This window comes from Pecten maximus, chromosome 16 (genome assembly GCF_902652985.1).
Source record: "Pecten maximus chromosome 16, xPecMax1.1, whole genome shotgun sequence".
In the NCBI taxonomy this organism is placed as follows: Eukaryota; Metazoa; Mollusca; class Bivalvia; order Pectinida; family Pectinidae; genus Pecten; species Pecten maximus.
Window position 1 is genome coordinate 6,039,311 of NC_047030.1, and position 27,576 is coordinate 6,066,886.

At 35.7% G+C, this 27,576-nt stretch overlaps 4 protein-coding genes across 4 annotated transcripts; 3 read left to right on the top strand and 1 right to left on the bottom strand.

The window, feature by feature from the left end:
- Positions 1-3,482: 3,482 nt before the first annotated feature.
- On the top strand, positions 3,483-8,535 carry LOC117344547 (dynein-1-beta heavy chain, flagellar inner arm I1 complex-like). Its single transcript, XM_033907325.1, has 3 exons — positions 3,483-3,729; positions 7,498-7,677; positions 7,864-8,535. Exons 1-3 carry the CDS (start codon positions 3,613-3,615, stop codon positions 7,936-7,938), a joined length of 372 nt encoding a protein of 123 aa, XP_033763216.1. The 5' UTR covers positions 3,483-3,612; the 3' UTR covers positions 7,939-8,535.
- Positions 8,536-9,607: 1,072 nt separating this feature from the next.
- LOC117344546 lies at positions 9,608-12,924 on the bottom strand. The gene is made up of 3 exons (XM_033907324.1): positions 11,924-12,924; positions 10,702-10,887; positions 9,608-10,514 (listed from the first exon to the last, which is right to left on the bottom strand). The coding sequence occupies exons 1-3, from the start codon at positions 12,038-12,040 to the stop codon at positions 10,440-10,442; spliced, it is 378 nt and encodes a 125-aa protein (XP_033763215.1). The 5' UTR covers positions 12,041-12,924; the 3' UTR covers positions 9,608-10,439.
- Positions 12,925-13,631: 707 nt separating this feature from the next.
- On the top strand, positions 13,632-18,205 carry LOC117344549 (dynein heavy chain, cytoplasmic-like). Its single transcript, XM_033907326.1, has 3 exons — positions 13,632-14,353; positions 15,210-15,398; positions 17,795-18,205. The coding sequence occupies exons 1-3, from the start codon at positions 14,237-14,239 to the stop codon at positions 17,849-17,851; spliced, it is 363 nt and encodes a 120-aa protein (XP_033763217.1). The 5' UTR covers positions 13,632-14,236; the 3' UTR covers positions 17,852-18,205.
- A 4,610-nt stretch (positions 18,206-22,815) lies between these two features.
- Positions 22,816-26,708, top strand: LOC117344550 (dynein heavy chain 6, axonemal-like). Its single transcript, XM_033907327.1, has 3 exons — positions 22,816-23,233; positions 23,995-24,171; positions 26,244-26,708. The coding sequence occupies exons 1-3, from the start codon at positions 23,123-23,125 to the stop codon at positions 26,313-26,315; spliced, it is 360 nt and encodes a 119-aa protein (XP_033763218.1). The 5' UTR covers positions 22,816-23,122; the 3' UTR covers positions 26,316-26,708.
- The last annotated feature ends 868 nt before the right edge of the window (positions 26,709-27,576 follow it).

The following is a 27,576-nucleotide window of genomic DNA, read 5'->3' on the forward strand; positions in this document are numbered from 1 at the left end:
AACGTTGCAATTTTCACTGAATGTACGCGTTTTGTTCCTTTCCGGTTATGTTTCTGTGCTGTTCCAATGTTCACAGTCAATCCCTATGTCCAGCTTGACCACTCGATTTAGTTGGGAATCCCCCTCTAAATATAGCGAGGAAATTATTTTTAGATCATTACGTGACTGTTTTGAAATCGTGGCAACACACACACACGATAGTTTACAAGGCGATATCTATATTCCATCTGGGTTAGTTGGATAACGATATTATACACAGTGGTTTAAATGTTAAATAACACGTTCTGTAAATGTTACGGCACACATATTTATGTGTTAATAAGTGTATAGTATAGTGACAGTAGCGATGTACTGGTACAGACTGTATTTGTGTAAATATTACCGAGATTATCATGACCTACTATCAAACAATCAAGCAGAATACGAGCGGCGTCCGTATTACTGCTGTTTTCATGTTTGAACTGTTACAATCTATTGTACTACTTCCCAAGTTTAATTCTAGGATTGTGTTTGACCCATTTTCCTATTATTCTCTTCATTGCGGAAGCTGTTATAGTTTTCAACCGCAGCCGATTCACATTGGAAGCCATTTTTGTTTCCGTATATGTCACAACATTTGCATATTCAGCATTTTGCATTGACCGCTACATTGACCAATCACATACTTCATCTTGACCAGAACGCCACCTGTCGCGTCATATCCGGGGCCAAAACCAAATTAGACGGCTATGCCGAATAAGTATATGTAACAGCTGCTACATCCTTTTATTTTGTATTATTCGTCTAACTGCAAATGATATAATGCAAAATATTGTGTTAATGACCCAAAGACATTGACACTGTTCAATACAAATTGAAAGTTAGAGCTAAAATCTTAATTAAACTACATCATACAATTGTTTCGTTCTTCTAGGACTCGTCAGTGATGGTAGGGGAATCATTTAGCTGATTCATCCTTCTAGCACTTGTCGACGATGGTAGGGGAATCATTTAGCTGATTCATCCTTCTAGCACTCGTCAGTGATGGTAGGGGAATCATTTAGCTGATTCATCCTTCTAGGACTCGTCAGTGATGGTAGGGGAATCATTTAGCTGATTCATCCTTCTAGCACTCGTCAGTGATGGTAGGGGAATAATTTAGCTGATTCATCCTTCTAGCACTCGTCAGTGATGCTGATTCATCCTTCTAGGACTCGTCAGTGATGCTAGGGGAATCATTTAGCTGATTCATCCTTCCAGGACTCGTCAGTGATGGTAGGGGAATCATTTAGCTGATTCATCCTTCTAGGACTCGTCAGTGATGGTAGGGGAATCATTTAGCTGATTCATCCTTCTAGGACTCGTCAGTGATGGTAGGGGAATCATTTAGCTGATTCATCCTTCTAGCACTCGTCAGTGATGGTAGGGGAATCATTTAGCTGATTCATCCTTCTAGCACTCGTCGACGATGGTAGGGGAATCATTTAGCTGATTCATCCTTCTAGGACTCGTCAGTGATGGTAGGGGAATCATTTAGCTGATTCATCCTTCTAGGACTCATCAGTGATGGTAGGGGAATCATTTAGCTGATTCATCCTTCTAGGACTCGTCAGTGATGGTAGGGGAATCATTTAGCTGATTCATCCTTCTAGGACTCGTCAGTGATGGTAGGGGAATCATTTAGCTGATTCATCCTTCTAGGACTCGTCAGTGATGGTAGGGGAATCATTTAGCTGATTCACCCTTCTAGGACTCGTCAGTAATGGTAGGGGAATCATTTAGCCGATTCATCCTTCTAGGACTCGTCAGTAATGGTAGAGGAATCATTTAGCTGATTCATCCTTCTAGGACTCGTCAGTAATGGTAGGGGAATCATTTAGCTGATTCATCCTTCTAGCACTCGTCGGCGATGCTAGGGATATCATACAGCTGTTTCGTCTTTCTAGGTCGAGACGATAGGGATATCAATCAGTTGTTTCGTCCTTCTAGGACTCGTCCCTGATGATAGGGGCAGCAGACAGCTCTTTCATCCTACTAGGACTCGTTATTGATGATAAGGACATCATTCAGCTGTTATGTCCGTCTAGGACTCATCAGTGATGGTAGGGACATCATACAGCTGTTTCGTCCTTCAAGGACTGGTCAGTGGTGGTTATGGTGTGGCTAAAGTGTTGATACCTAGGGAAGGAAGCAGATCAACCTACTGATTTGCATACTTGATTAGATTTTCATTCTTTAGATAAAGCTGTTTTAAAAGCACAACTTGCATAGTTTTATGGGCTTCAAATATAGAAACTTCAAAAAGGCATTTGAAAGAGAAGAGGGGGAACCCGTCAACGTTCTACTTACAGACACTGATATAGACATTTAAAGATTTTTACATCAATCTAATAACGGTTTACCAGACTTGCTAAAGCAAATCATGAATTCCTGTTAACTCTATGTTTACGTGGTGTTTTGTGTAATACACCCTGTGAACAAAATTTTTCGCACTCTAATGTGTATGACTATTTCACTTTTTAGTCCCACGTTGTTCAACTGTTATATAATGAAAAATCCATTCAAATCCGCCACAAATCATCTTCTCAAACTATAGTAAACAAATCTATTTAAAGCTAGTATCAATATAAATCGTTCCATACAAGCATACAAAAACATACAACATAAAAAGTAAATAATGTGTTTAATGTGAAAATATTCAGTAATATTAAAAGGTAAAACATGTTGTTTACCTGGCGTAGAACAGAAAACGCTCTCACGTGGTTTCCATGTTATCTATTACTATTCTAGTATATTCCACATACAATTGATCAAACACTTCACAAAAGAGAGAATCAATGTAGCTAAGAGCGCATTATCCTATCAGTGGGATTTCCTTGGTTTTTCAGACGGGGTTTTCGGATAGATTTCCACGGGAATACATTTAACAGCGTAACAGGAGAATATCCATTAAAAATCAATATCACTTACATATATTAACACATTGACAGTCTATATATGGCAATGACCGGTGACTCGGATTGTTGACACAGTCTATATATAGCAATGACCGGTGACTCGGATTGTTGGTATCGGATGGTTCCATTTTGTCCCCAGGGTATGCCAGGTTCCTGCTTTATGTGTATATACCATTAATCGATGTTACTTAAATGTACTTTCATCTGCGTCATTTTAATTACCATACTCTAAATACATAAATATAATCCAATCTACGGGCCGCGTAGATACTATTTAAATTTACTAAGATGTTGCATATTTCTTAGGTAGACATTTTACTATGAATTAACAGATTAATGAGAGAGTTTGTAGCATATTTGATGAAATCTAATTGGAATGATCACGTTTGACACTATTTCTTTCATAAATGTGTTTGATTGAATATTTACTTAGATCATGTAAGAAGTTATTCTGTAGTTAGTTAATATTCATTTACTACCTATATGGATTTAGACTCGCCTGAACTGAATAGTTAACCCTCATTAAGTAGCATAGCTACGCAAATACACAAAGGGAATTCCGTACCTCACAGACCGGTTATATATTTATAGATTTTAAATTCCGTCTGCTTCTCAATAAAACGTGTTTGGTGAACAGGTCAGTTTAAATACAGCACATTTTCAAAACGCTTTAAACATGGCTAATCTAAATGCAAACGACATCAGTGAGCTGAAATCTCTGTCAGCTCCTCCGCAGATTGTGAAAGATACACTAGCTGCTGCAATGATACTGTTAAGGGAGCCTAATCCACGGGTAAGTATACCTATATAAGTACATATTACTCATATATATAAGTATATTCACTACATATATAATATAGCACACAATGAGAAATACATTATCAGATCCATGTCTGTACGTCACGCTTATATTTAAATCTCCTGGATGGAAAATGGTTTATCTAAAAAAATAGTTCACCAGTTTTACGGCGAATACATGTGTTAATGGTTAATACTTTCATCAGTTTCATGGCGATTAAATCTGTTAATGTCTAAGGTTTTCTCCAGTTTCACGGCCATTACGGCGACTACACGGTGTTTATGTCTCAAACTTTTACCAGTTTCACGAAGATTACATGTGTTGGTGTCTAAAGCTTTCTCCAGTTTCTCGACGATGACATGTGTTAATTTGTAAATATTTCACCAGTTTCACGACGATTACATGTGTTTATGCCTACAGTTTTCTCCAGCATTACGACTTTAAATATGTCTATGTAATTGTAATGTTTTGTAATATAATTTGTTTTATTTACAGTATCTATTGCTTAATTGTATTTATGTCGTTATCCTGTACACTTGATAATTGTTCCTTACTCGTGCAGGATTTACCTGTAGTCATCTGTGCGTGTCGTATTGTATTGTAGACTGAATTAGATTCACTGACGAAGCACGTGCAATGTAACCATGTGTAGCATACCTGTGGAGTTATACGGGAGTACGACCTTATTGGTCAGGTTACACTCGGGTATATAAGGTCGGGGTACCAGTAATACGGGTCCCTCTCTCTTCTGCTGGGGTTGAACTGGACAGACGTTCCAAATGGTGAAGATTGGTATAATGACAGAGCATCTTGTAACTCAGTGAGGGGAATGCTACCATCGCTAGAAGTCTGGGATCGCCGCTAACAGCAGAACGTGGGTTTGGCGCGGACGCTGGGAAATTGTGGGCGTAAGGGGTGACGCGGACGCCGCGATTTGGCGGAAGGTTGCCAGGGCGCCGGTGACGGTACTGCGGGACGGGCGAGGGCAGACAGACGACAACGGCGATGTTGGTACCTCCTCACTGAGTTGCGTATTACATTTTATAGCAATATCAATTGGCACTGTTATTAACGCCGGCGTAACGCCCGCGAACGCCAATATTACGCCAGTTAGTGCAGGACGCATTTTCGACCAAATATATTTATATTCCCAAGAGCCGTACTCCCAATATTATTGTAGTGTGTGTCATTGAAATGTCCAAAGAAGTAAATAAATTTATGTGCGTAGACAACTGTTTTTGTTAGATATATAATTAATTAAGACGCAACTACTAGAAACGCCAACTTGGCAGGGAGACGCCTCGAGGAGCGGCAAAAGACCTCAAAATATCTAACCGGAAACGGAAGGCAATCCTTTACATAATGAAAAACGGATGAAATTCAACATTACTTCTATATATGAAATGGAAAGTTTATCTGTTCGAAGTTGGTATGTTTTTACACCGAAATACTGATCCCGTTTCCAGAGTTGTTTAAATACCTATACAAATAGATATGCAATAGGTGTATTTGATGCAAAGTGTATTCTATTTAAAGTTTATAATATAACACAATATGAGCATATCATCGCTTTAGCTTTTGAAAATTAATAGAAATAATACTTATTGGGCCAATATGATTATATTAAGGCATGCAAAATTCCAAATAAATATAGAAAAGGGATTTAAGAAAGGGCCTGTTTCCAGTAATGTTAATTCTCTATAGGAGCCTGCCCCCGTATAATTTCTTATCTAGCTCAACTACAGTTTTTTTCTTTTCCGAAGAATAATTTTACACCTTTCCGACACCCAGATTTCATAATGTCAGTGAAAATGTATTTTTATAAAGTTGTCATTTTGAGCATCAAAGACATAAGGTCGTAAATAAAAGAAGGTTATCTCGAAATTGTAATTCGCAACATAGTATAAATTTCTTTTGATAGATATTTCCAAAACATCGTGTTTATTCATAAAACATAAAACAAAAATTTTCTCGGATGAAAATGCACTTGCAGAGACACAATTATGAAGAAAAATGCCATAAAATTGCAATTTTCTCCCGTTATATAGTTTTGGATGCAAATTTCCATCACACAATCGGATAGAGCTTTACTTGTTTCATATGTGTACCAAAAATCAGCTAATTCCATGTGGTTGAACGTTCTCATATCGCCGCCTGAATGTGGTTGTAAATTGAAAGAAAAGGGGAAATGAGTAACAACCTTGTCTGAAACCCTATTATATAGCTTATTATATACAAAATTTTATATTGAATATCAGAGCGGATATTTTCATGACAGTTTTATGATATCTAACGACTAAATAAACAGTATCGATATAAAGATTTACACTGAGGACACCCTGATACATGAAAACTGTTCTATCTCAAGTTGTCCTCTTTTGAATTTTCTGATCGTGTGGCCTTGTACATTTATCCGTATCTTCTTGTCTTTGTCTATACGTTTACGGAATCATTGAATCGACGCTTGCTATTCTTGTCTCACTTTCCTTGTTTAATTTCCCATCTCCAAAGCGTTGTGGCTCTGTCAGGGTTGGGACCCTGACTTGTCTCACTTTCTTTGTGCCTGCCGACCACGCCACATCGAATAGATAGATTATCCATATGAAATACTTTATTTTGTTCTAAGTAATCAATCAATTCTGCGCTTCTTGGAAGTATTGAATGTGATTTATTATATTGTCTTGTTATTTTGTGTAATTAGTTGTTCGTTATTTATCACACATTTTCGCATAATTGTACCAAACTACTAAGTACTACTAAGTATTGTCACGGGGACTTGTGAAGTAGCCATCTTGAATTTTTTTTTTACGAAAAAGTGTTTCTCCAACTTTTTTTCATATCTGTGTACATATTCTCAACATACCGAGCAAATACTCTCGTGTTTTTGTTAATTATCTAAAGAAAGTCGAAAATCGGCAATTCAACCATAGGCTAATTCAACCCAAGATTTGAAAATGTTCCACCACTTACATGTTGATGATGTTTCCTCTCATCAATAGCATATTACGTACTGTTTAATAGGATAAAAATTGGTTTGCATCCAACGCCCATAAAAGGGTGTATTCTCTAAAAAAACACAGTTTTTGTGTCTAAAATGTTATCATCGAAAATGGAATTTTTGAGATTGTTTCTTCCATAAAACAGCCAAATGGCGCGATGGAAACATGATTTTTGTCACAATCATGCCATGAATGTATTCTTTACGGTGACCATCACTTGATTAGATTTTCATTAATATTTTACATAACATGCACATTTTATCAACACTTAGACAGCTTCTGAAAGGTACAACTTTGAGGAGCCATAAAAAACAAACCAAGTGACCTAAATCTTTATACTTTATAGATTTGTGACCACAACGGCATGGGCAATGCACCACCAACAGGAAATTTGAATCAGAGAAGGGGCCATTTTGGAAACAGGCCCTTTGTAGAAATTGTATCGTCTGTCTTTAAACTGTTAATAGAGGACTCTCCTAGAGATCTGGAAATACTGTATATGTTTTGAACACATATATGTCTTATTCTATTTTAGAACTTGTTCATCTGTTCAAAGAACACTCTCCCCGAAGTCTGGAAATTCTTCAGACATTCAGACTTACTCTGCTTTTGATTGCATCCACATTTTATCTTATTTTATTTACTGAATGAGCCTTTTTGCCGATCTGGAAAATTTTGCCTTTGATCACATCCACTGGTTTTTTTCGTTTTTCATGTAAAAAGTAAATAGTTTGATCACGTTTACCTTAATTTTTTGTTGTAGGATTTTAAGACAGCTAAAAAAGCATTGGCCAATATTAACTCACTGAAACAAAAACTGTCGGCTGTAAATGTTGATGCTATCTCTAAAGAAGAGGCTGAGGAAGCACGATGTCTTCTTGGGGACATAACAGTAGGAAAAGTTCGTAGTGTCAGCTCAGCCACGTGCGGCATCTTTAACTGGGTATGTATACTTCAAGTGAACTACACTTGTACCTGGATAAGAGAATGCCTGGATATAAGTAACAGTTATTGTGCACGGGACATCGTTATTGTTACGTTGTTAATAAGTATAATCCGGGCGTTAAACAATGGGGAAAACATCTATCTCTATCGGATTTTCATATTGTTTATTGTTTATATGTTCCAGGTACAGGAAGTGCTATCCAGTGTAGAGAAGAGGACAGGGAGCCTAAGTACAGCGAAGGACGACATAAAAACCTGATGTACACCGATAACTGTCCAGTATTTAACTAGATGATCACTACCCGATATCGAACAACAAATACAATGGCTCATCTATTTGCTCAACCGATTCATCTTGTTGCCATAAGCGCTGTTGCTATAAATCCATGAACTTTTCATGTTTACACATTTTTTTTTTTTTTTTTTTAATTATCGTTTTGATTATACGTTGTATTAAATGTCCTCTTTATAAATCGCATCGGTGTCATTATTCTTTAAAGAGAACGGGAAATTATCTTGTCACGACCTACTTTCACTTTCACTTTCACTATCACTTCCACGTGGTCAGTGTTGCGCCATTTAACTATTTGTTGATTTAATTCAGTTACAAATACATTTTAAAACCAATGGTCAAATCTGCGTCAGTTTCAACTGCCGTTATTTATCCATTATGGAATTCTAGTGAGGTTAATGTGGTTTATACAACCTGGCAGAATATGAAATATTGACCCGGCTTGCTTCTAGAAGGTCGGTAAAACACCATACTGACCGAAACAAAGGTCCATAATCATTATATTAGATATTTGTATCTGTTAACAGAAAGTTCACATAAATATACCTAAGAAGAAACTTATCTTTTTTTTATTTGATCTTGCTTTTTTCGCATATACGGCACAATTTTGGTAATGTACCTTACAAATCGACTTGATCTTAATTGATATCTTTTACTATGTAATATGCTAATTTAAGTCCGCTATTTAGAATAATGGTTTGGTTTTCACGTTGAAATAATCTTATTTTGCCGATTATGTACATTTGTAGTTCATATTTCAAGATATAAAATGGCGGAATCGCATTTTTCCATTAATTTCGATGGAACTAGTTATCTCCTAATAATTTCATCATTTCATATTTAACGCAAGTCGTTTATGTGTAAAAAGTTATTGACGAAATCAGTTTAGCTTGTTTAGATTGGTCATCGCTTCACACGTTTCCGTTGCAGTGAAAATATTCTCATTGTTTTGGACGTATCTACAATTCCTTCATTTGAACATTTTTTTTATGTTTATTTGTCCCATTCACATCACAGTCGTTTATGTGAAAAAAGGCATTGATCAAGCGGGCTGCAGTTAGCAGCGGATTCGTTATTCGTTATTGGGGATTCGAATAATGAATCCGCTGCCAGATTCGTTATTTGAATCCAAACGTCAATAAAATGAAATATCATTTAAACAAAAAAAAACTGAATCGCAGCGGATTTGTTATTCGAATCCCCGATAACGAATAACGAATCCGCTACTAACTTCAGCCCGCTCATTGATCATTGGTCTTTAGGAAAACGTTACCAAGACAACAACAATTATATATAATGGTGTCCAGGCCTGAATATGTATGATGAAGTAATATATACTGTTTTTCTAAGTAATAAATATCAATATAAAAAACAGCTAAATCGTATTCCTATGGCCAATCAAGGAAGCCGTGAGTTCCAAAGTAAAATTATGAAAATAAACAAAATGGTCAGAACAAAGTTTCGATAACAAAGAGGAAGTATTATAAAGATTGAACAAAAGTCACACAGGAGATGAGCACATTAGCATATTTAACTTTTTCGTCCCTTAAGGACTCGTCAGTGTTTCCATGCGTCTAAAGTATAGATCATGTATGAGAAGGCTACTATAACTAGAAATACGAACCAAGAATACCAATGGCTGGGGAGATGCAAAACCAGTTTTGATGTTGAATTTAATATCAAGAATATTAAGTGCATATTCGTAATTGTTTTATTATTAAAAACAAAGAAACGCATACCACAATTTGTTTTGTAAATTAGGACAGTGCTTATTTTTAAACAAAATAAAAAAAAAACCGATATGAATCGGCTCGAGAACTATTCCCATGCTATCTATCTGTAATTTAGCATTACAGCACAACCCCACGACGGGAAATGATAACGCGCTTCTCCCCAAACTTAAAGACTTTTACGAAACACACAAGTGGATATTTCCTTTAAAGTTTAATATTTGTTCCACTTAAACCGTATCATTTTAACGATCCTCAAAGCATCATACTACATTCCCAATGGTTTAAATAATTTAGTATCTTATCAGTTAATATCGTTTGGTCCGCAGTTTTGTCAATCTATTTAACGCTCAATTGTTTCATCATTTAACATATTTGACAGTTCCTTCAAATTCGGACATATAACATCTTTGACAGTTCCTTCCATTTCGAACGTAGAACATCTTTGACAGTTCCTTCCAGTTCGGACGAAAAACGTCTTTGAGAGTTTTTTCCAATTCGGACGTAAAACACCTTTGACAGTTCCTTCCAGTTCGGACGTATAATGTCTTTGAGAGTTCCTGTCAATTCGGACGTACAAAATATGTGACAATTCCTTCCAATTCGGACGAACAGGCGTGCTATCCCTTGAAATTTGGACAACTGTGAAAGAATGAAAAGGGCGCAGGTTTCTTTGGCCTTTTTCAATATTGCATAGATAGTCTTTCTGTAAAATACTTGATAGTATAAGTATTAAGATCAGTTGGTTAGGTCTACCTTGTCTGTACTTAGGCTTCCTTTCCTCTCCTCTACCCGGGATAGCACAGTCTGTACCTGAAACAAATAAACAATAATTAGAATGAATGAGGAAAATGACATGGAATAGATTCATGTCATAAGGTGTTGTCTGGTTGATTATATCTTTTTCAATAATTTATATGTTTGTCTGTCATGTCACTTTATCGAGTGTTTGATCATTTAACGCCAGAATGTAACGTATATCCCACATATATATACATACCCAACAAAAGATGCCGCTAGCAGCTGCACAGACACTTCGAATTCTTTCTTTTGTTATTCCGTTAACAAGTCCTCGTGCTTTCACAGCGTCCTCCATAGCGATAGTGTCGACATCTAGTGACGACAGTCTATGATTCAGTGACTTGTCAGATTTGTTAGATAGTGCTCTTAGAGCAGTTTTGTAATCCTACAACAAAATTAGAAGTGAATGAGACCAGTACTCCATGATTATATCAAAATTTCTTGGCGACTTAATTAAAACCATGTAGGAATCCGTGTGGGCATTTAAACATTTTAGGGGAAGTAATCAAGTACTTTAGGGGTTTAATTTGTCATGTGTAAGTAGGATTGATTAATAAAAATGTACATACGAACTAGTCATGACTTTCATTGATCTATAGTCAAATGGAACATTTTATCCCCTAGAATATCGATCAATGGCTGAAATTAAGTGAATGGCGGATAATGTTTCCTTATTCACCATTTCATTCAATCAATGACGGACACAGACATAAATCCTATAACTTCTGGATAAATTATCAATTAAACTATTCTATTGCTTAAAAATTAAAAACAATACTTTGAACCTTCCATCACAACTTAAAAAGGGTTATAATTGAATGTGATATAATCCAATATACAATGTATATATAGTAATTAATTTGTTACTTTGCCAGCGGTAGTATAAACGCGACGGTTTACAGGTACTAAATGCTGCGCGTGTTCGCTTCATAGAACATGTGTGTATCACATCAATTATACTTCATATCACCGTAAGCGGATGAAAACATAAATAAATCTCTCAATTAGTATTGGGAAATGGCATGGAATTGAAGCAAACTTCAACATGTCTCGTGGTCTTGAAAGTAGAATATGTAAGCGTTCCTTAATCTCATTAAAACCAGAATGTTTTAGGCATAAATGTGCCTTGCATTAAAGAAAGTAGAGAAAGATTTACATTAAGATAGTGGAGAATTTTTTTTTTTTTTTTTTTTTTTTGAAGCGTAGCCACTGGAGCTTTGATTTGAATTGCGATTTACATATAAACAACTTTGGAAAGTAGCTTCTACAACAGAAATATCTCTGCAGGAAATTAAGAGTATTCATTCATATAATTTATATCATGGTACATTGAAAATGTGTGCGGATACCATATGTGGTGTTACAAATGTACATGTGTATTCACAAATAATCAAATAATCTACTTATGTATATATACTAACCCGTGGATTAGGCTCCCCTATTAGTATCATTACAGCTGCTAGTGTATCTTTGACCAACTGTGGAGGAGCAGCCAGACATTTCAGCACACGTATGTCCTGTGGTGAAACTTCAGCCATGTTGAGAGTGTTTTTGTTTACCTACGTATACTTTGTTGTGACCTATTCACCAAGCTGAGTCCTATAAAGTAATAGACGTGTTTTCCATCTAGAATTAAAACTTTTAATATATAACGGGTCTGTTAAAAGGGAATTCCAATGTGAGTGTAGCTATGTTACTTATAAACAATCAAATCGATCCCCTAGTGGGCATTTACGTCTACAAAGACCTGCTATATTGGACTACGATAACATATCCATTACGGACAAGTCCAACCCATTATAGGGGGTAATGGGTGATTCTTTAGTTTAATCTTCTTAGAATTTCTGAATAACAAAAATCAATTTAATTATATCAAGGTAATAATTAGTAGAAATAATGATCCACAACAGCATTAGTGTTATTTTTTATTGATATGTCAGCATATGAAGGCAATGTATAACTTGATATTAAATTCAGTATTTTCTTTATTATGTATATTCTGTAGAATGAATCATACCCAATGCATTTAAAGAATAATATTTTAAAGGTGAGTACACAATAACCATGTCGGCATACCTCAAGACACAATGGAGTCGCCCAATACCGATGATCCTAATGCAAGTGAACACACCGGGTCATTACTATATATAGACACAGATACAAAGGTATGTTTATATTTCATAGGTATCAGTTGATTACTTTAACGGATATCCTGTTGTTGCGTCGTGGATATATTCGTGAACATCTTTCTTGGTATTCCTTCTGATGAGCCACGGAAATTCCATTATAAGAAAGTAATTGTTAGTACGCCGATTCTCTTGATTTTGGCGAATGCACAAATTATCGGAAGATCTCCCCAGGAGTCCCTACGACTAGTATGGTTATCAAAACTTGCTCTTTATCAGTGTTATCAATTTTAAATAAAACTGGGTCAAAGTTCGATCGTGCCCGAAAACGGCCGAACCAGCAAAAACTCGCAGTAGAAAAAGTCTTTTTATTTTTTTTTTTTTTTTTTTTTCATGTTTTTTTTTTTTTTTTTTGTTATTTTTTGTACCGACATGAGTCTGTCTAAACAGTCTGTTACATGTTAAACGCACGTCGTCCCTACACTGGACTTATTTTGTTGAGACATGACCGTGATAAAATCAGTACCCGGATTTTGAATATCAAGGCCGATGCTTACTAATCATCATAAGCTAATTTCATTTGTATTGTTTCAGTATGCCCTATTTGGTCCAAAGATTTAAGGGAAATCTACTTGGCCAAGGGTTATGATTTCCTCCACTCATTCCAAGATAAGACAGATTTCATTATTCATTAAATCAAAGATATAGTCAGACGTTCCTCACTGAGCCATTTTTTACTTTTATGACGTCATATTTGTTGAGATGTTAAAAACCCAAATATAAATCCTATTATCAGTATATACATTTAACGATTTCTCCCTATTGGAAAGAAGTTTTCTATCTAATAAAAAAAATCTGGGACCTTTGATTCGGTTATTATAGTGTTATACCAACCTGGTACAATCTTATCAGCTTCTCACCATGATTGGTTAATATCGTTTAGAGTGTTAATGCTTGTGGAATACAGATATCGGACGATATCATCTACACATTATTGTCAACAATATTATATGATTTTGTCCTTAAATATTTCAAAAACGACGTTTATGTTTTAGATAATCACGGAATAACATCCTTTTTTAAATTGTCATCACGTACAAAATTATATACCATATCACCACTTTTCTAACATTGACCTGTGACATGTTACCCGACTCGTCCTGTTAATCTTACATGGACAGATATGTCCTATCCGTGATCAGCGTTGCAAAAATACAATAACAAGGTGATATATACCGGTGAGTATTAATTTAACATTTCAAATACCTTTATATAATGTCTTGTAAATGAACATGATATCGAGACCATTGTGTAGTGAAGTTCGCAAGCAGTGATCACTTTTTGTTCAATTCTTACACTATTCAAAAGGATATATTACAAATCTACCTAAACTTCGACGTCCCTGTAATGAATATGGTATCGTGGTCCAATATAGCAGGTCTTTGTAAAGGTAATGCCCACAAGGGGATCATTTTTAGATTGTTTTTAAGTAACAGAGCTACACACATTGGAATTCCGTACCGGTTATATTAACGTTTTGATCACAGCCCTAACTATACGTCTGGTACTGTAGAGGAACGTGTTTCAAATATACAGAACACTCTAAACATGGCTAAAGTAACACAACAGGAACTTGGTGAGCTGAAATCTCTAGCTGCTCCTCCGCAGATCATTAAAGATGTACTGGCAGCTGTAATGATATTGATAGGGGAACCTAATCCAAGGGTAAGTATATATATATACTTTTAATATACTAGTAGTATATCAATCAATCGTATGTACATATAAAACAAAGTAAAATATATATACGTGAGCACTTGCAATATACCATACGATAAATAGCCTGAATGAAATTTCAACGAGGATTTCTTTATATCAAAGCTACTTTCTAAAGTTGTATATAAATATATGTAAGTCACACTAACAAGTAAAGCTACAACGATTGTTAAACACGTCAGTATCAAATATTTTCAAGACATTTACAGCACTTTCTTGACTGTTATATACCATAGCGTTCATACCTCCATAATATACCATAGCGTTCATACCTCCATAATCACACTAAAAGTGAATTACTGCATATACCATAGCGTTCATACCTCTATAAACAAACTAAAAGTTAATTACTTTATTTACATCGAATATAATTAAGGTCTATTAGAGTATATGAACCTATGGGAAATTCAACTTATTTCTATTTTCCTTAACTTCATTGTTTAAACTGTTAATTACATACTACCGAGAGTAAGGTATATTACCGCCATACTTTGAATAAAGTTGAATGAAATTAAGAATATGTATTCACAGCTTCCTCTGAATGATATATTATAATCATTAGTTACAATAGCATTGACTTATGGCCATAGTTTAACGTCTATCAGTTATATCTGTTAAATAAATTCGACTTAAATTGACAGATAACCATATCCCTGTCATACTTGCGTTTTGTGCCTTGACCTTTAAAGTAGCTTTGATGCATATACAAATGTATGTGTTTTCAACAGCGCTGCAAGAGAACTCGCCAAAAGGTCTTGAAATAGTAAATATCGTTTGATATCAGTCCCTTCTAATTCTGTTGTAGGAGTATAAAACAGCTCAAAAAGTATTATCGCAGAGATCATATGACAACTCTATGATAGAAAGACTTTCGACACTAGATGTCGGCACTATCCCTATGGAGGAAGTTGTGAAAGCACAAGGACTTGTTGACGGAATAACAATAGAAAATGTTCAAAAAGTTAGTTTGGCTGCCTGCGGTATCTTTTCCTGGGTATGTATATATACATGTTTCATTTCTATATAATTGTTTGCCCAGTGTTTGTACTGTTTGGGTTTTTTTTTCATACCCTAAGGAAAATGAAAAAATGCTTAAATATATACAACTGTATATATACTGAAACGAAAAAGAAACGCAACTTCAAATTGTAGGTTTAATAAAATAATACTTGTGAGCATTATGTTTAAATTTCATATGTAATAGTTAATATTGAATATTGATGTAACATCCTTTAAATGTTTAGAGATTTTTAAGAACAGGTCACTTTGCTAGAAGGTCATGATTGGTAGTACCCTACGTGAATCCAAGTTGAAATGGCAGCAGTTTTGAAACCGTGCCCTAATATCGTGTGTGTCCTCCTCGAACAGTTATCACATCTCTAATTCTTTGTTGCATTGAGTTCATCAGGGCATTGACTTTCCGTATTGGAATGTTATTCCATTCTTGGACGAGTGCATTTGCTAACTGAGGGAGGGTATTTGGGGGGTTACGGCGATTTCGAATTCTTCTGTCTAATTCATCCCACAAATGCTCGATTGGGGACAGGTCGGGGCTATATGGAGGCCAATCTATAGGAACAATGTTCTGTGTCGCAAGAAAGTCTCTACAGACTCTTGCAACGTGTGGTCTCGCGTTATCTTGCTGAAAGGTTAGATGATGCTGCCTAACAAACGGCACAACATGGGGCCTAAGGATCTCATCCCGATAGCGTACGGCCGTTAAATTCCCATTGACTATCACCAAAGGCGTCTTCAAACCATGGGAGATTCCCGCCCAAACCATAACTGATCCACCCCCAAATCGGTCGTGTTCCAAAACACAGGCGTCAGCAAAACGTTCGCCTCGACGCCGGTACACACGTTGACGGCCATCTGCTCGAAATAACGTGAATCGAGATTCATCGGTGAAGAGCATAGACCTCCAACGTCTCATAGGAAAACGTCTGGGCATATGTGCCGTTGCCCATTGCATACGACGTGCTCGACGTTGCGGTGTTAGTGGTAAACCAACGTACTGTCGCCTTGCACGCAAATTAGCCTCACGCAGTCTGTTGATCACTGTTTGGGGATGAATTCGACGGTTATGATTACCAATCGTATTCCTTGTCGTTTCAGCGGCCGTTAATCTCCTGTTACGCAGGTGTGCCAACCTAAGAACCCGGTCTTGACGTCGCGACGTTACGCGTGGACGTCCTGATCTCGGCTGGTCATCGACTCTTCCTGTTGCGTTAAGACGTGAAACTAATCGACTAATAGTCGATTTGTGAACTCTGAATTGTCGAGCGACGTGAAGTTGCGTGTTCCCTGCCAGAAGCATCGCTATAGCACGTCCTCTATCAACCTTTGATAACCGTGGCATAATTGTAAAAGGAATTATTGTTTGCAAAAGTATTGGCGATGATGTGGCTCAATGTTAGTGATGAATTGATACTGGTTTGAATGAAAAAAGAACGCATATGTTTGTACAGGCACGGTTTTTGATGTTTTTACCGCGCCGGAAGTGCATAGGTCTCTAGTCACACTTGGGTGATTTTGAAGATTGGTATGGGTGTTAGGCAGGGTGCATGTTTATTTCCGCGATTTTTATACAGATATGTATATTTAATACAAAATTAATCACAATTTTCCATGTTGCGTTTCTTTTTCGTTTCAGTATATATTGAAATATCAGGAGATTTATAGAAAATAAACAACAAGGCATAAGTATTGGACGCACTTATTTGTTCATCTGTAAATTAATTAAATTCGAAGGCAAACTCATCAACACCACAATAGCGTGACATTATAAATAGATTAATATGACATACATTAGTGAACAAACAAATAGGAAAAGTGCGTTACTATGAAGACAATTGAAAACCTATATGGGTTATAAGACTTGTGTGTCGGCCTCATTGATAACACTCGCGAATCAATTCTTTGGTCAAATGCAGGTTAGTCTACGTTCTAAAAATAAGAACTTGCTTGTAATAATGACATCACCTTACTATTAAAAAATTTGCAATCATGCTGTACTTTACATCTCGTAGATAATTAATCAAATATAAAGACGACCATTGACTTCCTGCAATTTTAATGTTTAACGGTTGTCTTCAACAGATTGTGGAGTCAAACTATTTGGCGGTAATCCTTTTAAGTCAACCGCGCGAAATTTGATAAATGTTCAACATTCATGCTTTTGATAATAGTAGATATAATACCGATAAAAATGTCCGGGGTAAGTCTTGACCTATGTAATTGTTACTATGACACATATAAATTAAATTCCTGTTATGACGTCATTTCCGGTATTGATGAGTTGTATGGGGGAAGGAAAACCCGGCTCTGTTAGAATGATTACCCCAATTCGTCGATTATTTAATTCAGATTATTATTATAATTATGTTTCAGTTACAAGATGTACTATCCCGTGTGGGGGAGAGGACAGGAAACCTGAATAAAACCTAGGTGGACCAAATCGACTGATGTATACGTATACTGTACGGCCAAGGTGGATTGATAAAGGGCCTTTACCAAAATACTGTCAAGTATCTAAAGGAGAATGAGGGGCTGCTACCTGGTATAAAACTTGACTCCTAACAAGCTTTTGTAAAGCTGAACTGATTCATCTTGTTCATCCAGCATATACGTCATCATTTCAAATCCATGAACATTTGATTTGCATACGAGGACAATTTCACTTCTGAATATGCCAAACATTTCAGCGTTCTGCCCAAGGTAGCCGCTTGTGGCACCTGGTATTTTTGTCACCACATATTTAGATTTATTAATAGCATTGAATAAACAACTCGAAATTTAATACCGTGTTCCTTTTTTGTGAGATATTTGGACAGATACATCCTATCACCAACAGTCAATAACAATTTATCAAATAACTTCCAGATTAGAGTATAAACAAATGTTATATGTCAACCGACCTTTTCCATTTACACCTGGTCACGTTTTATTATCGTTATCAAGGCAGCAATGTGGAAACACGTATACGTCCATGTACCTGATGCTATAATTTATTTTAAAAACAATAAAGAACATCAACATAATAACGAAACCATATTTAGACTCATATCGATTGGAAGGGGGTTTATTGTTGATAAGATTGTAGATTTTAAGGAATATTCTTGAAAAAAAATCCAAGGAGAAAGACCAGGTGTTCCGGAAGAGAAAGCGTCTTCTATGTCATCAACAACACCCACCATACAAATATAGGTCAATTCCAGGTTCACAATATAAAATAAGAGTTTGATCTAGAGTGGTAACAACAGTCATATCAACGGGCATAAAAACGCTCAAAAAATAGCTCTGTATAATTTTGAGTGTCGGAAAACCGTTCAACATATCTCAATTGGAATAATCTTAATTAAAAGACACATTTGTTTATTTAGCATACTAGCATACAATGCAATATATCATGCAGTAGAATTGTCGTTTGGCTTCATAGAACATTTGAAAATGGTTAGATTTCAGTAAGTCGAACACTGTGACGTCGGGTTAATAACATGCAAATTCGGTAGTGGTTGCGCCCCTGTCCATCATAATCGCTGATGGGAAATTCTATGTCAAACAGGACATGTCTTAACACTTACATGTAATCACAATGATGATTCTTTATTTGAAGTTCAGGACTAATCAGATGTAAACACCGTAGGTAGGGTATGCAGGGGTGTTGCTATCTAAAATGGAAAATTAGGAATTTGAAATCTTAACGCTTATCACATAGCTTAGTTTGAAGCTGTCGATCCTGGTTTCGTTTTTAGTAAAGACAGGTGGCTGGTGTTAAAGAGTCTGTAGTGTCCTTGATTTCAAATGATACAGGTTATAACTGAACGACATGGAAAATAAAGTGTTTGTTATTCAAAGATTACTCACCGTCAATATACCTATAGGTGAGATTGAAGGACTTGGCATTGGTTCTAGTAGTCTCATCGATATAGTCAGCTCTGCATTCAAACAAAAAAGGCAACCAAAAGAGAGATATAGTTTGGATATGTCAATAGTCTGTTGGAAGATCTTATCAACAAAATATGCTGTCGATAAAAAAAATCAATCACTTTCACGATTTCAAAAAGTTAATGGATGATTGTTTAAACTGACGTGTGTATTCTTATAATGTTTTGATATTTTTGTTGAAATTAGACAATTAAATTGAAATAATAGGGACCTATTCATTGTTCGTTGTTAAGTGCATCGTCTCAGTGTTATGATAATTGAGATGAAGTTATTTTGAAGGTAGATCAAAGGTCATCGATATTGCTGTATATTTGGTCTTCAGAACCAAATAAAATATTTGGTTTGAGAAGGAATCTGATTAGGAATAAACGGGTGTCTACAGATATAATAATTCAGTAGTAGATAGCTTGACACATCTGAGTTTCTGTTCGATACATGTAAAAATGTAGTTGATTAAAGGAGACACTAAAGATATAAGCAGCTTTCAATATCGGCCTTCAAAAAAATCCAAAACATTTGTAACATGTTATATGCTGAATCGTGCCATTCAGATTAAAAACATGGAATGCATACTGTATTTCCATATGAAAATAGAGGACAAGCAAAGGCAAATATTACACTGGGATGATTATCTTATCGCATGAACTCCATTCGAAAACATTTACGGACAAGATTACAAATCCAGTAATTCCTTGTAGTGTCCTTTAAGACTTTTACATCTGGTGATAAAGGGGAAAGTGATTGTGTTTATAATACCGAGACGATGCATCCATAAACGACGAACGAGAACAATCAATAGGTGCCTATTATCTCAATACATTTCCAAACAAAAAAATATTAACTCCACTAAAAAAAAACACGGGTCATTATTTCTTGACCGTGTCGTATCCCCTTAACAATCATCTTTCAACGATAACTCAAAGACAACTTGCAAATTACTATACTAGTAATTCTGCTCTGAATTCACATTAAATACAAGAACATTTTTTGCAATGTTCATCTCGGGGAAAAGGGCACATGAAACATTTCCGTAACGGAAATGGACATGTGTTCAAGTTCAATATTCTATAGAGCAAATAGTGAAGTAGTTAATGGTTTTTGAATGTGGTGTATATGCAGGTAGACATACGTTTTAGGCAATAAAAAGACATATGACATGCAATGTGAGGTATCTATCAAATATATTGCGCAAGGCATTATGCAGCATCCGTATTGAAACCTTCGTATTTATGTCATTTGTCATCTTGTATTTTTTAATTACGCAAATACCAGCTTTAACACATAGCCTACTATGAGACTTAATTCAATACACAAATAAACATATACAGTTTTGGGGTCTACAAAATGAAATTTACGTCAATACAAAGATAAAAACATAGGTTTGGGGTCTTCAAAATGAAATTTACGTCTATTCAAAGATAAAAACATACAGGCTTGGTGTCTACAAAATGAGATTTACGTCAAAACACAGATAAAAACATACAGGCTTGGTGTCTACAAAATGAAATTTACGTCAATACACAGATAAAAACATACAGTTTATGGGTCTTCAAAATGAGATTTACGTCAAAACACAGAATAAAAGCATACAGTTTTGGGGTCTACAAAATGAGATTTACGTCAAAACACAGATAAAAACATACAGGCTTGGTGTCTACAAAATGAAATTTACGTCAATACACAGATAAAAACATGCAGTTTTTTCGGTCTACATGTTATCATTGTTCAAGTTTAAATTAAGCCGACGACACATATTATGATTGACTGATTTGATGTTTATAGACGTCCAATTATTGGTTGTTACTGTTTCCTCTCTGCAATTGCATCTTATGTCGTATATGTTCGAATCCATGTTAACCTCCATGACCGGAATTATTGTTGTAGCCATAATAATTTATCTATATAAAGTATCATGCCAAAGATGGTCAACTGGTTAATATCGACTTTCCGAGAAGCCTGGTGGTATCAATTATTTATCAAGCTCAATTGCAGGATTTACAAGTTATCGTACATAGGCTACTTGTAGTCGAATCCAAAACATACCCTCGTACTTTCCAAGTGTGTTATATCCTATACAATTACAGGCAACACGTGTTATATATTTACACTTAGTTTATAAAATAGGTAATTGTTTTATTCCAATCTGTGCATGTGAAATAAAATCTAGATCTAAATATAGGCCTTGTAAATTTGCGATATCACGTGGAGTTAAATCGAAAATATCGGCTAAGACAGCGTACTAGGTTTAGTATATTTCATTTCAAACAAAAGCTTTAAATACTAAGTAACTTTTAAAATCCAAACATGTTTTAAAATTATGCACACAAATAGGTCTCTGCCATTGTGAAGGCTGATTGTATGACTTCACCGTCGCTTGTGGCTTCAATCAATGACAAATGAACAAAAGAAAACACTGGTCAGTAGCTATAGACTTGTAATTAGTCACGGCACGGTGAACTTACCACTCATCGCGTTTGCTTAAAATCGACCATGCATACCTAATACTATTTGAATCAATATAGGCTTAAGTAAATCTGAACACAGGTAAACGTTGTAAATTTCACACCTGATTACATTTCACACCTCAGCGAGATATGCGAAGAAAAGAAAATTGGGGAACTCGATAAATCCCCAGTGTTCCGAGTGCAATTGCATCGAGAATTCCGAACAGAATTTTCCGATTGTGAACGAGGAAAATACATTTCTTAAAAGTAATTCAGGGCGAAATTAAAACGGGGCGAATATCTTTTGTGTTGCTCAAGGGCGAAAATAACCTGGGGCGAAAAATACCAGGTATACAGTAGTCAATCAAAGGTGTATACCCTTGTTAACATACCCCCGTATTAAACATATATCTATAAGAAATAACGATACATCTTGAGGAAATGGTGAAATCTCAATTAGAATCAAAGTATTTTGAGTATATCATTTATTCGTAAGCATAGGTATTGATATTTTGTGTCTTCTTTTTTCTTTGAGATCAATTTGTAGTATTGACTACTGTAAATAACAATCAACAATAATAAAGGACAGAAACGCTACCTCATATGATACATCCGACAACAAATAAGTGACCGTATTCTATGATTTAATGAAAAATGTCCGTCGGTGTCTCATGTGTATTAACGGTAGCATTTCTACAGTTTAATGATTATATTTTTAAACTTCAGATACTCTTAAGATAGCAGGTGAGGCTTTACACTACATGTTTATCGTACACAAAATCAATTCCATGTTGCTAAGCAGGTATACGGAGCTTCCATTCAAGATGCACTAAAACATTTTCCAGAGTTCGACCATTTCAACCCTTACATACGTTTCCCATTATTTGCGGGTACACGCAATATTACCATCTTACAATGAATAACAGAGTAGGGGCTTCGTTGTCTGGAATTTCCGTGGTATAGCTGAAGGTAGTTTCGAGACAAATTTCCTAGGCATTTCCAATGACGTAGCCTATATTAGATGTTATATTATCATAAGGTACACATACATCACATTTACCGAATTGATATAACGTTTTGTGGGGCCTGTTTAAGGTCAGGTAATAGGTCGGCTTAAGTGTTATGTTTTTAAATATCCAGGCAACTACGACACAGTGGATAGTCTAATCGGTCGGTCTATTTCTTAATACTTTGGGCTTCCCATATAGTGAGTGTGTATATAGAGATCATATACACATACATGGATGTCTACGTGTTACGCTAGTGTATGTGAACAAGTCAGGTAACATTTGAAATTTGTCAACTATACAAACCAAAAGTATTGAGCATGGTAAGCAAAGGCGATGTTACTGAGCTGAAGTCTCTCAGTAATCCTCCGCAACACGTCAAACAGGTCCTTACAGCTACAGTGACACTGCTTGGGGAGGAAAACGCAGAGGTATGAAAACCAAGTAGTACATATTGATTCAGTAGAATCTGAATTATTCTGCATGTTATCGGCACTGACCGGAACCGTACTTAACACTACAACTCGTGTTAGCATTAACCTAACTAACTATTTTTCTCTGTCTTTTGAGTTGTAAATTTATTTTAATTGTTGCAAACAACAAGAGATAATTATTTTGAAACAATTTTAGATATAATACGTTTTCCAATCATAGAAATTTTAAATTATATTAAGCTAACAATGCAGATTATATTACCTAGGGCAGATCACCTGTGTCGCTGATAAGCCAGGTAAAATACTCATGCTGTTTATATTCAATCAGAATTGTTAGCATAATTTGAAAACAGCTGTCATAACTCTTAACTTTTGATTTCTTTATAGTACAGAAATACTCACATTATCTATCATGTGCGAAATTCAAAGTTGTAAATGTGAAAGATCGTTCTTATATTACAAATACTGGTCTACGTATCTGTATTTGTCTGTAGATGATACCCGTCTTAACATTTATATAATATTCAATATCCATACTGATTGAATTAAATCTTGGGGTAGGTCTACCTCTCTTTCCATTACTTAACAGTGATTTACTTCATCAAATATCCTTAATATATCGAAATAGTTTACATCCTCTATTTTGTGTATCGTAATTGCAACATAAAAAAGATGTTGATCAAAATCAGAAGAAATGTAGCAATGCCTTGATGTTCACCATTAAAATAACGATGATTTCGTTTCTAATATATTTGTAGGATTACAGATATGTTAAAAGAGCATTGGGTGACTCCACATTTTTGCAAAGTTTAGCAAAAATAGATGTCGGTTCTATTCCTCCTGAGGTGGCTGCGAAGGCACGTGGTTACATTGATGGTATCTCAGAGGATCAAATCCGCAATGTTAGTAAGGCGGCATGTTCCCTCTTCCGTTGGGTAAGTTGGTAAACATCTGATCTATCAAACCCATGTTTATTTGAAGGAGAAGAATGCTGCAATGAACAAACAAGCATTGCTTTGGTTCGTTAACATTCCATGTAACATTGCTACACCAACATAGTACTTCTTTGTTACTCGGCCTCATTTATGCTTAATGTACCTGGTTTATAAAGACCTATATTAAAACTTGTGATAACAAACTTTACTCAACGTGTACGTAATTCTGGGTTGAATATTTCTATAATTATTATTGATTATACAGTTCTATGAGCGAGGACATCAATGTACTCCAAGACTTTTATCCTCATTTTTTGACAGTTGTAGGAATTGGAAGATAGTTGTCATTTGTAGGAATGGGTAGAGAATAGTCAGTTGTAGGAATGGGTAGGTATTGGTCAGTTGTAGGAACGGGTACATATTAGTCAGTTGAAGGAACGGGTACATATTGGTCAGTTGTAGGAATGAGTAGATATTGGTCAGTCGTAGGAATGGGTAGATATTAGTCAGTTGTAGGAACGGGTACATATTGGTCAGTTGTAGGAATGGGTACATATTGGTCAGTTGTAGGAATGGGTAGGTATTGGTCAGTTGTAGGAATGGGTAGATATTGGTCAGTCGTAGGAATGGGTAGGTATTGGTCAGTCGTAGGAATGGGTAGATATTAGTCAGTTGTAGGAATGGGTAGATATTGGTCAGTTGTAGGAATGGGTAGATATTGGTCAGTTGTAGGAATGGGTAGGTATTGGTCAGTTGTAGGAATGGGTAGATATTGGTCAGTTTTAGGAATGGGTAGATATTGGTCAGTTGTAGGAATGGGTAGATACTGGTCAGTTGTAGGAATGGGTAGATATTGGTCAGTTGTAGGAATGGGTAGATATTAGTCAGTTGTAGGAATGGGTAGATATTGGTCAGTTGTAGGAATGGGTAGATATTGGTCAGTTGTAGGAATGGGTAGGTATTGGTCAGTTGTAGGAACGGGTACATATTGGTCAGTCGTAGGAATGGGTAGATATTGGTCAGTCGTAGGAATGGGTAGATATTAGTCGATTGTAGGAATGGGTAGATATTGGTCAGTTGTAGGAATGGGTAGGTATTGGTCAGTTGTAGGAACGGGTACATATTGGTCAGTCGTAGGAATGGGTAGATATTGGTCAGTCGTAGGAATGGGTAGATATTGGTCAGTTGTAGGAACGGGTAGATATTGGTCAGTTGTAGGAATGGGTAGATATTGGTCAGTCGTAGGAACGGGTACATATTGGTCAGTTGTAGGAATGGGTACATATTGGTCAGTCGTAGGAACGGGTACATATTGGTCAGTTGTAGGAATGGGTAGATATTGGTCAGTTGTAGGAACGGGTAGATATTGGTCAGTTGTAGGAATGGGAAGGTAGTTGTCAGTTGTAGGAATGGGTAGATATTGGTCAGTTGTAGGAATGGGAAGGTAGTTGTCAGTTGTAGGAATGGGTAGATATTGTTCAGTCGTAGGAATCGATAGATATTAATCAACTATAAAAATCGGTTAATATTAGTCAGCTATAGAAATCGGTAGATATTAGTCAGCTATAGAAATCGGTAGATATTAGCCAGCTATAGAAATCGGTAGATGTTAGTCAGCTATAGAAATCGGTAGATATTAGTCAGCTATAAAAATGAGTAGATATTAGTTAGCTATAGAAAGGGGCATACATTAGTCAGCTATTAAAAGGGGTAGATATTAGTTAAATAATGGGATATATATATATCAATCAGCTATATAATATGATACATATTAGTCAGCTATTAAAAGAGGTAGGTAAATTATTCAGCTATATAACGGGATATATATTAATCAGCTATATAATAGGATATATATATTTGCCGGCTATTAAAAGGGGTAGAAATTAGTCAGCTATAAAAATCGGTAGATATTAGTCAGCTATAGATATGGGAAGATATTAGTCAGCTATAGATATGGGAAGATATTAGTCAGCTATAGATATGGGCATATATTAGCTATAAGGCGTATCTTTTTACATTTTCATTTCCTTGTTTCACATTATCATAATGTACATCATTTTTACGTGTTTCAGATACATGAAATATTAGCTGCAGTCGAAAAGAGAACAAGCGATCCGAGCGCGACAGCAAAGCCACAAGCCTGAAGTTGAAATATTGTTAAAGCCCAAACTACTTAAGGTTCTTTAAGAAATCATGAAAAAAAAAATATTCATATGTTGTGCAATACTTATATCACATCTCAGAGTCATATCTGACTGTTTGCTTCACCGAGACTTCTTGTCTGTGTGTGCTGTGCATCATACAGTCCTTATGTTCGTCTAGGACTCGTTTGTGATGTTATGGAAATAAAAGGTCAAAAGTGCAGAAATCAAGAATGGAAGTCGGGAAACGTTAAGTGGATCTGTACAAGTGTTAATATGTAGAAGTGGAGAAGCATCAACCTCATAATTTATTCAACCATTTCTTTTTAAATTGAAAAAACAATAATGCAGTTCCAGTGTCTATATGTTTACAAAACAATAAATATGACACGTCAATTGATGTTTTTATGATTAATTACTGCTGTTTGAACATCCCACTACCCCAACCCCCATTTCCAACCCCTCAAAAGAATCAAGTTTATATTCTAAGGTAAAGATTATCGGCATGCTTTAATTCATTTACTTGGTTATGTTTACACTACGATCGACATTCACATTGCTTTCAAAGCAGAACCAGGCCACACCGCAGAGATTTGGTTTTTTATTTAGTTTTTTTCCGAATTCTTCTTTAAGTTACTACATGTACATCATGCTGTGTTTTATGATGTTTTAAAACAAAACATTAAACAGATAAAAATAGCTTTAAACTTTAAAACACTATTTGGTCTTCCGTTTGTTTTCATATCTCAGTTTGGTTCATCATGGAATTATGAGAAACTTTCGTGGAATAGTATGATTTGAAAATATTTTATAGTAAAGAGCATACATATAATATACAGTTATTTTTTGCAACGATTGTGTATCGTTTATCTTAATTTATATCTTTAGGCATCTAACTATGTTCTTTGCGTTGTGAATGTATCGATAGTTTCCCCAACACAGTACTTTGTATTCGGTACAGCCTAGGTATGTAAACATATCAAGCAAACTATCTGACTCGCATGATATGCTGAAGATTTTTCCCAAAGTGAAGGATGTCATCACAACATATTACAACGTTACCATTATTACTGACGACGTCATAATTATTCGTTGTGTAAACATGTAGGTAATGTATGACGTATGACGACAAAATCAGGTGCCGATTCTTTTCATACGCAGGGGGATACTAATTTGGGGCTTTCTACGGCCAATCAATGATAAGACTAAGGCTAATATTTTGGTGGCCTTGGTGGAGCCCAAAAAGGGTCGCATGGGGCATTTT

Coding starts and splice junctions, on each gene's coding strand:
- LOC117344547 (XM_033907325.1), top strand. CDS start 3,613: ATGGCTAATCTAAATGCAAACGACATCAGTGAGCTGAAATCTCTGTCA. Junction 3,730..7,497: donor TAAGGGAGCCTAATCCACGG/GTAAGTATACCT, acceptor TTTTTGTTGTAG/GATTTTAAGACAGCTAAAAA. Junction 7,678..7,863: donor CGTGCGGCATCTTTAACTGG/GTATGTATACTT, acceptor TATATGTTCCAG/GTACAGGAAGTGCTATCCAG.
- LOC117344546 (XM_033907324.1), bottom strand. CDS start 12,040: ATGGCTGAAGTTTCACCACAGGACATACGTGTGCTGAAATGTCTGGCT. Junction 10,888..11,923: donor TAGGGGAGCCTAATCCACGG/GTTAGTATATAT, acceptor ATTTTGTTGTAG/GATTACAAAACTGCTCTAAG. Junction 10,515..10,701: donor CTAGCGGCATCTTTTGTTGG/GTATGTATATAT, acceptor TATTTGTTTCAG/GTACAGACTGTGCTATCCCG.
- LOC117344549 (XM_033907326.1), top strand. CDS start 14,237: ATGGCTAAAGTAACACAACAGGAACTTGGTGAGCTGAAATCTCTAGCT. Junction 14,354..15,209: donor TAGGGGAACCTAATCCAAGG/GTAAGTATATAT, acceptor ATTCTGTTGTAG/GAGTATAAAACAGCTCAAAA. Junction 15,399..17,794: donor CCTGCGGTATCTTTTCCTGG/GTATGTATATAT, acceptor ATTATGTTTCAG/TTACAAGATGTACTATCCCG.
- LOC117344550 (XM_033907327.1), top strand. CDS start 23,123: ATGGTAAGCAAAGGCGATGTTACTGAGCTGAAGTCTCTCAGTAATCCT. Junction 23,234..23,994: donor TTGGGGAGGAAAACGCAGAG/GTATGAAAACCA, acceptor ATATATTTGTAG/GATTACAGATATGTTAAAAG. Junction 24,172..26,243: donor CATGTTCCCTCTTCCGTTGG/GTAAGTTGGTAA, acceptor TACGTGTTTCAG/ATACATGAAATATTAGCTGC.